We start from the raw sequence: 16,163 nt of genomic DNA on the forward strand, positions 1-16,163 counted from the left end.
TCTTAACCTTCAGGCAGGATGTTGTACTCCCCATGGAGATTAATGTCAGTTCTATTATAATTCAAAATCAGTTTGGGCTGCATAATGAAGAATACATTTAGGCTAAGTGTCAAGGAGTTGAAAACCTAGATGTAGCCCAAATTGAAGCTCTAAATAAAATTCAGGAAGAGAAGAGAGCTGTTGCCCGAGCATACAATAAGAAGCTGAAGTTGAAAAACTTCAAGGAAGGAGAATTAGTTTGGAAAGCAGTTTTGCCCTTAGGAGCTCAAGTGAGATGCTTTAGGAAATGGAGTCCTACTTGGGAAGCTCATTTTATTATTCACCAAGCACTGGATAAATGAGGATATTACTTGGCAGATTTGGAAGGAAACTTGCAAAGACATACAGTTAATGCTAAGTTTCTAAAGAAATACCATTAAACTCTGTGGGATGTTAGAAATTGTTATATTGAGAAGGGTTAGTTATCTCAAGGAAAATTAAAGTTAGATGGTGCAGTAAGACTTCAATGTAAAGCAAGAAGTGAAATAAGTAAAGATGAAGAATACTTTTATTTCACAAAAAGGAAGTTACAATGGCCCTAGCCTAACAGATTTACATCTTCACCCAAAGTAATTATTCTGGAGTGGTAAGTTTGCATAATTGTAAAAATTCTGGTAGGCTCGGCCAAAACAGTGCTGCTATTAACAAGTTGAGACTCAGCATCTTCCAGTTCCAGATTTGCCTTCTTCACTTCTTCAATTTGTTGTTGAAGTTTGCCAAGGAGAGTCACCTGTTTAGACTTCAGTACAACAAGTTGCTCTTCTAACTTCTGGATCTCAGAAGTTACCACATTGATCCTCTCCTTCGTTGCTGAACCTTCATCTACCAGCTGTTGAATATGAGTTGAAGTACTAGATTGTTTCTCCTTAAAGCACCTCACTTGATTGGCTTGCCTCTCTGCCCTCTGATGTTGATCCCTCAAAGCCCTCAAGTTCTCAAAATAAGAGAGGAATGATTCATATTGAGCTTTGGATAGCTGATTAGCCTTGAACAAATCAATAATAGCCTTCTCCACGTCGTGGAGAGCCTTGAGGTTAAAGGATGCTGAGAAATCCCTCATAGACCACTCTTGGAAGACTCGGCGTTGATCTTGAAGGCCTGAAGACTCAGAGGGATGCCTTGAAGATCTCAACTTTGTCTTAAGAAGCTCGAACTCTTTAAAAAGCTCAGGCAAAGATGTTGTTGTAGAGATAGGTACAGAGGAAAATGGTAGTGCTCCTGCTCCTTCAGAGGGTGCATCAATGGAGGAGGTCTCAATGGATGAAGGAGCCCAAGATGTAGGAGCAGTGGTGGTCTTGGTTTTATTCTTAGGCCTAGGGATATGAATCCCTATGACCCCAGAAGCTAAAAGAGGTTGTGGAAGATCAGATTTAAGTATCAAGGGTGGGGGAGATCTGCCCGAGCCCTCTTCAGAGCCCTGTTGGAAACCAAGGAAAACAAATTAAGAAGAAAGATTACAAATCAGAGCATACAACAGGAAGGCGAGAAAAGGAAAATTGATATACCTGAAGCCTTGGAAGAAGGAGGATGAGTTGTGACACTTGGATGCTGAGAGGGATCATTCACACTTGCAAGTTGGGGGGTGTTGCCCGAACCTTCAACAGAAGCCTACAAAGGTCAAAAAAAAAAAAAAAAAGACAAGTGTCAGTAATGTGGTTTGAGGAAAATAGAAAATAAAAAAGCTTAAGTAATAGTATACCTGAGGTTGGGAGATAGGCACTTTTGATGCCACGACTGTATCAGTAGAAACAGCCCCAGCAGCCTGTGGGCTAGTCACTTCTGAGACCACTGGGATATCAGGGACTATAGGCTCCCCGAAGGCTGTTGCAGCTAGTTGCTGTGACTCATGCCCTGGGAAGGACTAAAGAAAGAAAATGGGATAAGTATAAAAGAAAGATAAGGCTTTAAACACAGAATGTCAAGACAAAACACTCACCGAATTACTGTTGTCTTCCACAAAGTGCAGCATCTCCCCACTTGACGGGTCAAATTGAGAAGTAGGAGCCACCACCAAAGAAGGAGAGGTTGAAGGAATAGAAGAAGAACCTTGCCCGACTTGAGAAGCGAGCTCTCCAACCTTGGCCTACAAAAAGTAAAAGTGTTAAAGCTCTGAAATTGGTGAAGATACAAGTTTAAGGAATGAAAAAGAGATATACCTTTGAAGGCTTAGCCCGAGAGGGGGAAACATGCTTTGGTCGGGCAGAAGGAGAAGAAGCCTCGGGCTTAATGGACCCCTCACCTCTAATGTCCTATATATATATATATATATATATATATATATATAAAGAGGAGAAAGCAAGTGAGGAGATAGTGCAGATATTGAGAGAGAGAAATCTGAAGAAGAAATGATCTTTGAAACTATACCTCCAATTCCTTGAGGGTAGCATCAATAACGGGCTTGTCTTTTTTATATAACTTTGCTCCCAATGGCTCCTCTCTTGAGACAACTGTGGGCTTCTTGGTAGCTTGAGGTCCTGATTTCAAAGAAAAAGGAGTGGTTAGTCTACTGAGAAAGACTGAAACTAAATAGGAAAAGGACAACTTACTAGAAGCCCTTTGTTTTTTCCTACCCGCCTCAGGAGCATGAGCAACAGAAGACCTCGAAGATTGAGAGGCTTTGGAAGCCTGTGCCCTTGTCTTTTTCTTAGTTGGAGTTGCTTGCAGACCAGGGATGGAGAGTTGAGCTTGAGGTCGCTCTTCGGGCTCGGACTCTGAAGATTCACTACTTGCATTTGTTTCAAAAGTATAACCAGCTTTGTCCAAATCATGCATATTTTCCTTCATATGTTTGTCCCATACTAGATTAACCCCCGTTTTCTGCAATATCGTAGAAAAATCAAATTCTGGAAAAATTATATCAACTTCAACTTTATCCCCGACTTGCAAATTGAGCTTATTGTTCGATAATTGTCCCTGCCAAAGATAATTGTCGTCATATATTAGCTCCTCCCAATCTTTATTGCCCATGCAGACCCGTAACTTAGTACGCTTGGTATTATTTATAACAGTAATGGCAAGAGGAAGAGGAGGATGAACTCTATTGCCTGAGCGGTTATAGCAGAACAAAGTTATCCCTTCAAAATTATGATCATTGTCACTTTGGCGAATATCAAAACTGACTTTATTGCCATTGTTGACAAACATAAACCAATTAGGAAGATAATTCCCATGGAGGAAAATGCCACCAAATCCGCAAGAAGTCCATCCCTATATATACAATGCAAGTGTCATATATATATATATATATATATATATATATATATATATATACATGTACATGTGCGTTTGTGTGTGCATGCGCACGATAGGAAGGAAATGAGAGAGAGAGAGAGAGCGATACCTACCTGTAGGATGTTCTTCCTGAAATCAGCAGTGAGATTGGTGCAACTTTGCATATCAATCCATGTCATGGAGTTTAATGACTTATCCAACCCTGGAACCTCAGTGAGTTTCGGAGAATCACTTAAATGCAGTTCTCTCATATTTGACATTTTCGAAAAATTGGGCATTGTTTCCAATGCAGAGCAATGAAACGCATACAGAAATTTCAAATTTGTTGGTAAACCAAGCATTCTATGAAGATATCTGCATCCACTTAACCGTAGAGTTTCAAGCTTTGAAAGACCGCTGAGATCGGGAAGGGTGTGAAATTTATTCCCTTGAAGATCCAATTTTTGTAAAGAATTTAAACTCCCAAGATCCTCAGGCATTTCGTTATCGGCTAATTCGCAAAATGAGAGATCTAATTCTCTTAAAGAGTGTAAGCCATGTAACGAATGGGGCAAATGAAGAGGCAACCCCAACGGTTGCACTTGCATATTCATTCGAGATAAACGAGCGAGATTCTTCAATCTTGACCTTTGAGATAAATGATTGAGACTCTTCGATCCTAACCTTACCGATAAACGAGTGAGTTTCTTCAATCTTACCGTGGAAGGTGGTACTTGTCTTATGCCTGTTAAATCTGCTTCAAGTATTCTCAATGAGATCATCTCCCCTAAATTCTCATGCAATTCTGTGAATTTTGAACACCCATTAAGACAAAGAGTCTCAACAGATTTTGACTTGTAGAAATCCCCAGGAAGAGAAATAAGCATGCAGCATCCTTTAAGGTTCACCAAAGAAAGTCTTTTAAGATGACCAATGGATGGGTGAATCTCGGACAACCACTCACACCCTTCCAATATTAACTCTTCAAGATCTGGGAGTTGTGAAAAGTCCGGTGATTTTTTTAAGTGAAGGGAATGACTGAGAATAATGATTTTCAACTTCTGAAGAGACTGTTGCACAAAATTAAAAGAAAATTGAAATTAATATGCAAAAGAAAGATGTTATAAAAAAAAGAGAAGAAAATCTAAAATCAAACAGAAACAGAACATCATCATGTGTAATTGATTGTACCTTGGAACCCTCCCAAACTTGTACCAGTTTGCTGCCCTGCATGTCTAAAACAACTAGTTGTGGTTGATTTAAAAAGTTATCTGGTATGGAATGCAAAGGGAATCCACGCCAGCACAACCATATTAACTTTTTGGGAAGGTGTTTGTAGTCTCCAGTGAGGCCTACGTAGTTGAGCTGAAGCAATCTCAGTTTCTTCATATTGGCAAATGCTTCTGTACTGAAACTAGCATTGTTAGAGCTGAAGCAATCTAGAATTAGTCCTTGAATTTCTCCAGTTCCCTGTTAAACAAAAGGTTACATAATGAGTAATAAAGATGGGTAATCTGCATATGAAAAATAATTTAAAAAAATAATTTGCATATGATTGTCTTTGTATGATGCATTAATCTACAAATTTATTTAAAAAAATACTTACAGACATGTCTGTCAATACATCTGTTACTTCTTCAGGATGCCACAATCTACTCCATTTTTCAGGGGAACTAGGGGATTCTTCAGAAATGATTACTCTGCCCATATCTCGAAGCAAATCATGCATCCTCAACTTGTCTTCATCAACAGTTACAAGGCAACGTTCACATAAGACACTAATTCCTATTTTTGCAGAAAAGCCACATCCATCTAGTATTTTTGTGACATAGTTCTTGTCCATTCCAATAAAGAAACAACATATATCAAGAAAAATAGCCTTTTGTATAACATCTAGCCCCACAAAACTTATTCTGAGTTTTTTTAGAATTTCTCCTTCAGGAATTTTTTCCAATTTCTTCAGTTGGCTTTTCCATTCTTCTAAGGCTCTATCAACTAGTAAAGAGCCTAAGACTTGTAGTGCCAATGGCAAACCTCCACAATAAGAAATTACATTTTTTGACAGTTCATAATATCCTTCATCTGGACAACTATTCTCAAAAGCATGCCAACTAAAGAGCTCAAGAGCTTCTTCATCATTCATTTTATGAGCCTCATGTACCTTGTCCACCTTCACTTGCTTTAGTAAATGCTCATTCCTTGTTGTAATGATAATTCTACTTCCCGGACCAAACCGATCCCGAGTCCCAACAATTGCATCTAGTTGGTCAAACTTATCTACATTGTCAATAATGACAAGTACCCTTCTATGTTGGAGATGTTGTTTTATAACACTGACCCCTGCATCAACGCTGCTAAAATTTTGAGACTTGGGAGGTTGTAAGATGTCAAAAAGAAACTTTTCTTGCAAATAGACCAAACCATGTTGGCTTGCAATGTCACGAACGTCAACAAGGAAACATTTGGATTGGAAGTTACGATGAATTTGGTTATAAATGGCTTTGGCAGCTGTTGTTTTGCCCAATCCACCCATCCCCCAAATTCCAACCATGAGAACATCATCTGATCTACCACTTGAAAGATCATTGATAATATCTTGAATGCGAGAATTGATTCCAACTGGGTGCTTGGCCACATGTAATTCGGTTGTGTTGGGGAGCAATTCCCAAATATTCTCATAAATAATTCTCCTAATAAGCTTTGCTTCATGCCTGAAAACTCAACTAGTAAGTAATACAAAGGGGGGTGTAGACTTGCAGTGACTTACTATTTGCAAAAATTAATTAATCAGAAGAAAATATAGACTTATTTTATTAACACCCCACATATTGTTGAATACACCTCACATACTTAATACACCTCATATTTTCTCTTTCAATTAAAAAATTTATTAATCTACCACCCATATTTTTTCATAATATCCTCACAATCCACACTCTCAATATACATGCTACATTTTCTACGTACACCTCACTCTCTTCACATCTTAGGTTCAAATACATATATTATGTATTTATTTTAATTTTTTACACCTCACACTATTCACATCTTCAAATTATGAGGTTGTTTTGATGTTGTTTCTCCTTATTTTCAAAGAACGAAAATTTAGATTTGAGAATTCATGATTGACGAAAAAAAATTTGAAAACCACACGAGAAACATGAAAACATTATTCATATTTTTTTGAAACGTCGATTTCATGTTCCATTTGTTAAAAAGAAATTTTTTTAATCAACGTGTTTTTAGTTCCATTGATTAGAGTTTTGTTTTACAATGGATGGTGAGAGTGATTTTTAGAGTTAAATAAGATAAATAATCTTAGGATATACACGTTAAAAGTGATTTGGGATATATTTAGAAATTTTTTATTTTTTTAAACCTATGAGGTCAAAATTGTCATTGCATATGAGGATATAAATTATTTAATATTAAATTTTAATGTGGGTGTATTCAATATTATGTGGAGTGCTAATAAAAAAAAAGCTTTTTCTTTGTAGTGTCCATTAAAACGTTTCAAATATGGAAAGGCGGATCATAAATAACAACAATATTAACCAAGTAATAAAGGAAATTAAAGTTCAATAAAATAAAGGGATTTTTGAGCATTAAACCTTGAAAAACATAGAAATTTAAAAAAAAAATGGTGTTAGATTACATATTAATTTTAAACCTTTGAAGTGTACTTTTATTAAAATTCATATTAAAATTTTGTTATTTAATGTCTCCATATTAAAAATTACAAAGGTGTACAAAAATGATTGTACCGATACATATTAAATTGACTTGTTTGTACCGAAATGTCTGTGCCTAAATGTTTATAACGAAATATATTATAATTTATTAGTATGCCAAAATGTTTGTACCTAAATATATGTACCGAACTATACTATATTGAATTTGTGTACTTAAATGTTTATAACGAAATATATTATAATTTATTAGTTCTTCAGCCATTGCTGTGTCAAAGAATCCAGTTTTTATCAAAGGTTGAAACATATGAAGAAGAAGTTTCATTTCATCAGGGATGCAATTCAAGAAGGGATCACTGATTTGCAATACTGCAAGAGTGAAGAGCAGCTTGCTGATATCTTCACCAAACCATTGGTAAATGACAGGTTCAATTGCTTGAGAAACAAGTTAGGAGTGATTTCACTTTAGACCCTAGAAGGGATTATTAGTTGTTAAGGTCTAAACTGACTTATTTAGCCTTAATTAATAGTTTGTTGATGTGGCAAGAGGTTGTTAATGTTCAAAGGCTAAGATTAATTCATTTTCTCTTAGGCTCAGATGTGAGCAAGTGGCAAGGTCTCACAGGGCTTTGTAATATACGGTTGGATGAGCTCATACGTTCTTGTATATTCCCTCAAGCCTAACGGCTAGTTTTGTACTGTTGTGATGAATGAATATACACACACAGAAAGCATGCTTTGTGCTCTACGAGATAAGATCCAAAGTTTTGCATCACCTTCCTAATCCACCACTATTCCGCATACTTGGCTTCTGAGCATCAACTTGTGCCCAAGCTTTAGAATTAAAATTTTGGGGATACTCACTTCCGAGACATCTTTTTCCCTTGAAATTTCCATCACTTCTTCTCAAAATCATCCTAGCAAACAATCCCTTTTCTAATTCAAATTGGCGCGGTGTTTCGGTTGGGGTATGAAGGGGTGGTGGGTTGTGGCGCGGAGGAGGGTGCAGTGGAGAGAGTAAGGGGAGGAAAGAGGATGTAAAATATACTTTTATCATGTGGGCTATCTTCCAATTGCCTTATCATCATAGAGACTATTTATCTGATTAGGCCTATGATGATTAGTGTATTTATCTGATCAGCTTCTCTCAACTCCGACACCACCTAACGGTTCTTGTTGAGGCCAAATCTTCAAACAAAAGGTATTCAATTTTAGGGATTTAGGAAGAGTAACTTAGGGTTTTTTAGATTTAGGGAATTTGGGTTATTGATTTGCTGCTAGGGTATAAGTTCTAAATATTTAGATTTTGTGCTATTCGTGAAGATGTGATAAAGTTTTCATTTCAATTATAGAGAAGAAAATGGGTGGAGATGCATAGAGAAGTGTGTAGATTATGTATTGGTTTTAGATTCAATAGATGGGACAGAGAGCAAAGAAAGTATGGGTTGCAGATTGTGTGTGGAGATGCAAAGAAAGTCTATCACTACAGAATTTGTGTTTGTTTCTTTCCATCTGATTCAATTCAAGTTTTTATTTATTTATTGTGTTGGATAAAAAATTCATGTTTTGACCAAAAAATTAATTTTTCCATCTCATTCAGTTCAAGTTAATTTTTCCATCTACTTCTTCATTGGATAAAAGGTTCATGTTCTCACTCGGCAAGGAGATAATACATAGATACAGTAATTTGTTCCAAAGGGCCCGTGGACACGGCTAGAACCGGCCCATTTGAAATGGGTCGGGTAAGGTCCGGTTCCAAATTCAAAAATTCCATTACCCGTCCCGGCCTGCCATGTTGCATTTTTAAACGGGCTAGGTCCAGTTCCTCTGAATTTGGGCCCGACCCGTCCCGTGCCCACCCCTAATATTAACTACATTAAGGAGAGGGAGTGGATTTAACCTCACAATAAGCTAGCAATAATGTGGTTCAAATTCGTTTTTGGCGAGAATCGAACCTAAGAATGTATTACTAAGTGATGAACATTTAAATTGAACCAAGGGACTAAACTCCATTTTGAATCTTTTACCAGACATTAATATAAACTTTATTTTAATTAAGAATTAAAATCTAGTTCTACATAAAATAAATGGTTACCCGTTGTCAATGTTTTTGAGATCTTGACCGGACAAGTTTGCAGCCTGAGTAAGAGCCTCTCTCCATTGCTTCACCTTTTTCTTCTTGTGTTCGCGTTTTATGTCATCTTTTTCTTCACGGATATCCTCTTCGTACTTCTCAAATATTGGGGCTAAACTACCTTCCTGCTTCCTGATGTCTGAAGCTTCAACATGATAGAATATTGGCAAAACATGTCGCCCCAGTTGGGATCTACACTCCATGATCTTCACCAGCTCGTCGAGACACCAACTTGAATCCGCATAACTCTTTGAGAACACAATAATAGAGATCCTTGACTCTTCGATTGCCCGGAACAGTTCCTCTTTTATTTCTTCCCCTCTTTTCAGATTGTCATTATCAATAAAGGCTTCGTAGTCCTTTTCTTTCAGTGCTGCATGGAGATGGGCCGTGAAGCCCTTGCGTGTGTCTTCGCCTCTGAAGCTCAAGAACACGTCGTACTTCCAGAGTTTTGAGGAGGATGATGAAGAGGAGGCTCCGTGGGCTGTCATGGTGGTATCCACCATTATCGCACTGCAGTAGTTCAGCTCACGACCAAAAACAAATGGCAATGGTTGTTTTTGTGTTGCCGAATGGACGAGGCTGAAGTTTATACAAAAATGCCTAGTTAAGCTACTTCAGTCTACAAAAACAAAAAGTCATCCATAATAATATAAATCTTGGCAGCTAAAGTTGAGAAACGACCGAGTCCTGGTTAGGGGAAGGGAAAGAGGCAGGAAAAAGATCAGGAAAGAAACAAACGCAAGTTGTAGAGACTATGTATTATAATATAACAACAGCTAACAATATACACCACAGCAAGCAATTAATGCGATTCGATCCTTTTCTGGACGGATTTCCCAAATATTTCATGGAAAAAAAAAGATTAATTAACGATTTAATCAAGCAATTGGAAACTTTAGCATAAAAATACGAAAATAGAATGAGGAACACAAAATAGGGAGAGAAATAAAGACCTTGATTCGAAGAGAAATGGTGAAGCCCTAAATCGAGGTGCTTGGTGCAGAGAAGAGAGGCGAGGAGGGAGACGGGGAGAGCAAAAGTCGAGAAGGTGGGGTTTAGAGTCTGAAACGGTGGGGAAGCATCTATAGCAAAGCTGGGTCGACATATAAGAAAGGGCAAAGTTGAAATAACAAAAAAGAAGCAGGGGTGAAAATGGAAGAACACTGTTAATGAACAGTGTTTTTGTGTGTTGGGTTTTAGCATATGTATAATGTCTTATAATATAACAACAGCTAACTATATACACCTCAGCAAGCAATTAAATAATAATGTTAGAAAGTTCCAGCAGCTAGTGGTTAATTACTAATTATTTTAGAAGTCAAGTTGTAATTAATTAGTAATTTGCATAATTACTCTAGAGAAGTTGGTGAAGGTGTAACGGGATTGGGAATCTGAGAAATTACAGCAAGCTTGTTGGTGAGACGCTTCTTGCAGATAGTGTATCTAGTGATGGAGGGAAATATAATGTGTAGAGGAGTGGTGAATTGGACATGGGACTCCGGTTGGAAGAAAGGATTTTCGAGAAATGAAGCGGAGGAAGTAGTGAACGAGAAACACAAGTGATTACACAAATTACGATAATCTGTTCTAATTTACAAAGAGGGATCAAACTAAGTTGCAATAGGTAAATTGATTAAAAAAAAGGCAGCCTAGAAGATAAAGAAATTGAGGGTCACCGGAGTAAACGTAGAAGTACTAGGTGTATTAGTGGTCTCATAAATCATTCAATCATATCGAATTGCAATTCCAGTGTATTTTCTTTTCTCTTAGGAAAAGTCGCACAAACTCGAAACTAACCAACAATTCGTTAATTATAGATTCTTGAAGAAAATCAAGAACCACAACAAAAAGGAGATCCAAACAAGCTAATAAAACTATTTATTAAATCCCATAAAATAAAACTTTTCATTAAAACCCATAAAATAAAAAGAACAACAAAATGCAGAATGCATAAAGAAAACCAAAATTCATACTCTAAATCAAAAGAATTGACAGCTCTTACGGAGAGTGGAAAGAACAAATCATTTTCAGGTACAATCAAATCAAAACTATCTTTCACCTTCTACTATCCGTAGAAAGACAACAAAGCTTATGTGCCAAAATGCAGCACATACTGTGTTAAGATACGGGTATCCGACTTTTCGAGTAGGCTTCAAACTAAATTAGGGATGACAATAGATCGTTTTTAGGACATAAATGTTATATCTATTCATATAACCATGAAAATTAACCATATTCATAATCACAAATTAACCATTGGAGATTATCTATAGCATACTCACCGAGTAACGGATTCTTATCACTTAACGGTTATATTCATCTTTATTAATGCAAAAAAATTATTAGTTAAAGAAGCAAATACAACAGCCACTATGAAAGAAAAACAAAACAAATGATCAAAAAATTTCAATAATTGTAAATATACGTATATATTATATTAATTATGTTATGTTATATTATGTTATATTATGTTATATTATATTATATATTTCCGGACGGATTTGGGGATGGGTATCATTGGGGATCCTTATTAATAACCATGTTGATAACCATAGCTAAGAGCAACTCCAGCGGAGGCTGGTTGCTCGAGCGACAGGCGAGGACAAAGGGCCCGAGGGCCGATGGAGAGAGGTCCAGCGGTGTGGAGGCCGAGCGACGGTGGGAGCCCGAGCGAAGGTGGGGTGGGGAGTCGACGGGCCTATGGCTCGAGGGCTTTGCAATTTTTTATTTTTTTTGTGTCAGAGAGAGAGAGCTTTTGTAATTTTTTATTATTTAAACAAACAAAAAAAACTATTATTTTAATTGTTTATTGCCAGGTGGAGGGTTCCAATGGTGGAGATGTAAATGGCAATTACTGTTCATTAATGGTAGTTACTATTCATTTAAGGCAGTTACTGTTCAATAAGGTGGATTGAATAGTTGATTGTCAGGGGGAGGGCTCCATGGGTGGAGTTGCTCTAAACGGGTGATATTGAAATACCTAAACCCAAGTCAAGCTCCTTCAGTCAACAAAAACAAAAATTTATGATATAATAATGTTTGCGTATGACTTGAGAAACCACCTACTGCCAGCCTTGATGTTGCAGTAAAAGACAAAGAGAGAGTAAAGTAATGGAAAGAAATGAACTCGAAAGGACAAAGATAATTCAAAAGATTCTTGGCCGTGATTACAGCTATTCAAACATCAATAATGCATTATTTTAGATTAGAAATTAAAAGCATTTGAGAAATAGCATGACAACAACTACATAATTATAAACAAAAGTGATTAGAGAAAAGACCAAATGTGAAAGAATAATTAAAAATGCAAGTGGCTCTTTATTATAGTGGTAAAAATGAGTTAAGCCTTTACATAATGACGTAGGTTCGAATCCTGTAGGCGGCTAATTTAACATCCAATCTAAAATAATCTATCATTTGACACAAAAAAAATATTAAAAACAATTATTCAAGGTAAGCGGTAAGTTATTTACAAAATTTAAACTTAAGACCATGATGTACTAGATTATTATATTACCTATTTAGTGGTGCTCTACTGTACTTATTAAGAATGGACCACTTTTAGGCCCCACTGCTAAAAACTATTGCAAAATGCGCATTAGGATTAAACATCTGTTAGCTATCTTTCCTTAATAGTCAAATGAACCATATAATACACCCAAATGGATGCCAGATATGCATATATAAACAAGAGTTTTTATCATAAAATGGTCACTGAGATTGATCAAACTACTTCAGTTTACAAAAACGAAAAGTCATCCATAATAATATAAATCTTGGCATCTAAAGTTGAGAAACGACCGAGTCCTGGTAAGGGGAAGGGAAAGAGGCAGGAAAAAGATCAGGAAAGAAACAAAAACAAGTTGTAGAGACTGTCTTATAATATAACAACATCTAACTATATACACCTCAGCAAGCAATTAAATAATAATGTTAGAAAGTTCCAGCAGCTAGTGGTTAATTACTAATTATTTTAGAAGTCAAGTTGTAATTAATTAGTAATTTGCATAATTACTCTAGAGAAGTTGGTGAAGGTGTAACGGGATTGAGAATCTGAGAAATTACAGCAAGCTTGTTGGTGAGAGGCTTCTTGCAGATAGTCTGTATGCAGTGATGGAGGGAAATATAATGTTTAGAGGAGCAGAGGCTGCTCGTTGTAATATGTTTAGAGGAGTAGAGGAGCAGAGGCTGCTCGCAACGAGCAGCCTCTAGGTGAGAGGCTTCTTGCAGATAGTCGAGCAGCCTTGCAACGAGCAGAGGCTGCTCGCCGAAAGCATAGCCTCTAGTCGAGCAGCCTCGCAATGAGCATCGCCTCCAACCGAGCATTCTCGTAACGTGTGATACCTCTAGCCGAGTATTGCTTTATGTTGAGCATTGCCTTGGGTTGAGTACTGGTTCAAGACATTTAGCCACCTCGGCCCTTACATGGATTGGATTTGAAGTCTTCAGCCAAAAGACTCTCTTGACTGAAGACTTGGAGGACTACTGTTGGTACCACATATATTGGGCCTCAGTCCTTGACACATTGGGCCTCAACATTTGGGCCTCATTACCCAGCCCATAATTATGTAAAAGGAGGAGCCTCTTATTCTATAAAAGGGGACTCCTCCCCTCTTCATACATCGGACTCTGTGAACCCAACAGAGGGCAATACCCTCACAAACTCAACAACACTCTCTTTCTTTGGGGGACTCCCCCTCACCTTTGTAATCCATACATACAGTCAGAGAAATACAATCAGTGTGGACGTAGCCCAAATATTAGGGTGAACCACGATACATCTTGTGTTATTTACATTTTCTGCAGATTCACAGTTGGATTTACGTTGTTCCAAGACCTCCGATTTTGTGCATCAACATCGCTCATCCCAAAGACCCTTCAATTTGGTATAGTAATCACCAATATTCATATTGCCTTGAACGCATCCATGTATCTCTTGTTCAATATGAAAGAGATGTACGTTATTCACATGTGAAAAACGTTCCTTCAAATCATCCCAGATATCATGAGCAATGTTATTGTAAATCACACTTGCTCTAATATCTTGGGAGACCGAGTTGAGAAGCCATGACTTGACAAGATTATTGCTGCGTGTCCACCGTTGAAGTTATGTGGCAGAAGTTCCTCTTGGCCTTTTGATGGTCCCATCAATAAAACCTTCCTTATTTTTAGCACTGAGAGCCGTGATCATGGCACGACTCTAGGTTGGATAGTTTTCTTCATTTAGTTGTTAAGTAACTAAGATAACTCCAGGCTGATCAGAGTGATGGAGATAAAGCGGATCACTGGGATCATCATACTTGCTCATCTCAGGCTTGGCTAAGGATTTGGTTATGGTGGTATCTTCGAGCGCCATGGATGTCGGCGAGAAGAAATATGGTTGTTAGGGTTTCTTGCTGTGTTGTAAACGGCAAAGAAATTGGTTATCAGAGGCCCAGAAGCTCTAGTACCATGTAAAGAATTCGATAATTGTATATATGAATTCATTCACTTTACAATAGATCAATACAAGGATATTTATACAATACAATGATCAATTAAGATCCTACAATCATGCCTACATAAGTTGTTCCTTATTCTACACATCCATATAGAGGGAAAGCACTCAATCTAGGTGATTGATATCATATTACATCAAATTAGCCCTAACATGCTTTACTTTCCTCAACAAATGCAAGTAGCTATTTACCACAATGGTGAAAATGAGTTAAGCCTTTGCATAATAGTGTGGGTTAGAATCCTGTCGGCGGCTAATTAACATTTAATATAACAAAATCTAATGTTTGACAAATAAAAAAAATATTAAAAACAATTATTCAATGTAAGCGGTAAGCCATTTACAAAAGGGAAATTTTATTTAAACCCATTTAACCTCTTTTTACACCCAACTTAAATTTTAAATGTTAATTGTTTATTTTACCCTATTGCATAATTACTATTGAGTACAAAATGAAATTAATAATAAAACTCAAATTTATCAATAAACCCAAACACTATAATTAAACCCTACGATCACTCTTTGTTTGTCCTACGTTCATCTTGGCTAAAACCCTAATAATTGTCATGGAGAAAAATAAGTTTTTTTTATTGATGGATTGTGATTTTGAAGTTTTGAATCCTCCAACCAAGGTATAACTCAATTTATGATTTTTTTTTATCCGATCGTATTGTTAACTACCTCTCTAATTCGAGTTTTCCTTTCTCACCGTACTGATAAGAGCGATTTCATCCACTCATATATCACCCCAAGTCTACGGTATATAATATAGCAACACTCCTTAAATTATTGAAAATTGAATTAGAACAAGGCTGCAATTGCAATATGATATGATGGATAACCAAAGTCAATGGATGAGCCAACCACTGCCTTATCAAATCACTTTCATATTTTCGTTCTCCTTGCAATCCAGAAAGTCGTCTGCAACCTAACCAGAAATATTGCACACATAATTCTAAAATGTTCATAGTTTCATGTAAAGCACATATTTTGTGCATGTAATACGCCTGCCAGAAAAGGCAGGGTACAAAAATGGCAGAATTAGTTGTATGCTTTGTGATCGATAAGTTAATTTCACTGCTCATCACCACAGTATCACATGAATGATGGGTCAACTGAATGCCCATCTTTAGGATAAAGCCTATTTAGATATTAACTTATGAAGCAATTGTTGAAGAAATGTGTGTAAAAATAAATCCACATATTGAATTGGGTTTATGAGGATATATTAGGTATTAAATATGGGTTTAAAGAGATATTAATAGTTTAGTTAAAAATCAAATGGGTGCAAAGAGTATGTTGGGTGTAGAAATAGGTTAAATGAGTTTAAATAAAATTTCCCTTTACAAAATTTCAAGTTAAGACCATGATGTACTAGATCATTATATTACGTATTTGGTGGTGTTGTACTATACTTATTAGGGATTTTAAGGAGGCATATGAGGGTGGACCATATAATACACCCCAAATGGACCACTTTTAGGCCCCACTGCTAAAAACTATTGCAAAAATGCGCATTAGGATTAAACGACTATTAGCTATCTTTCCTTAATAGTCAAATCAACCATACAATACACCCAAATGGATGCCA

At 36.8% G+C, this 16,163-nt stretch overlaps 1 protein-coding gene across 3 annotated transcripts; it reads right to left on the bottom strand.

Annotated features, from left to right (window-relative positions):
• Positions 1-525: 525 nt before the first annotated feature.
• LOC103411178 (disease resistance protein RPV1-like) lies at positions 526-10,195 on the bottom strand. 3 transcript variants are annotated; one of them, XM_070805259.1, is made up of 12 exons: positions 10,029-10,195; positions 9,034-9,654; positions 4,856-5,960; positions 4,441-4,719; positions 3,384-4,319; positions 2,610-2,856; positions 2,404-2,513; positions 2,196-2,288; positions 1,976-2,122; positions 1,739-1,900; positions 1,545-1,647; positions 526-1,456 (listed from the first exon to the last, which is right to left on the bottom strand). In XM_070805259.1, the coding sequence occupies exons 1-12, from the start codon at positions 10,178-10,180 to the stop codon at positions 1,449-1,451; spliced, it is 3,963 nt and encodes a 1,320-aa protein (XP_070661360.1). In that variant the 5' UTR covers positions 10,181-10,195; the 3' UTR covers positions 526-1,448. The 3 variants fall into 3 exon arrangements, with proteins under 3 accessions (XP_070661360.1, XP_008348045.2, XP_070661359.1); XM_008349823.4 differs by having other exon boundaries at positions 2,610-3,246; XM_070805258.1 differs by having other exon boundaries at positions 2,610-3,246; positions 9,034-9,762; positions 10,029-10,161.
• Between the last annotated feature and the right edge of the window lie 5,968 nt (positions 10,196-16,163).

This window comes from Malus domestica, chromosome 09 (genome assembly GCF_042453785.1).
Source record: "Malus domestica chromosome 09, GDT2T_hap1".
Lineage (NCBI taxonomy): Eukaryota > Viridiplantae > Streptophyta > Magnoliopsida > Rosales > Rosaceae > Malus > Malus domestica.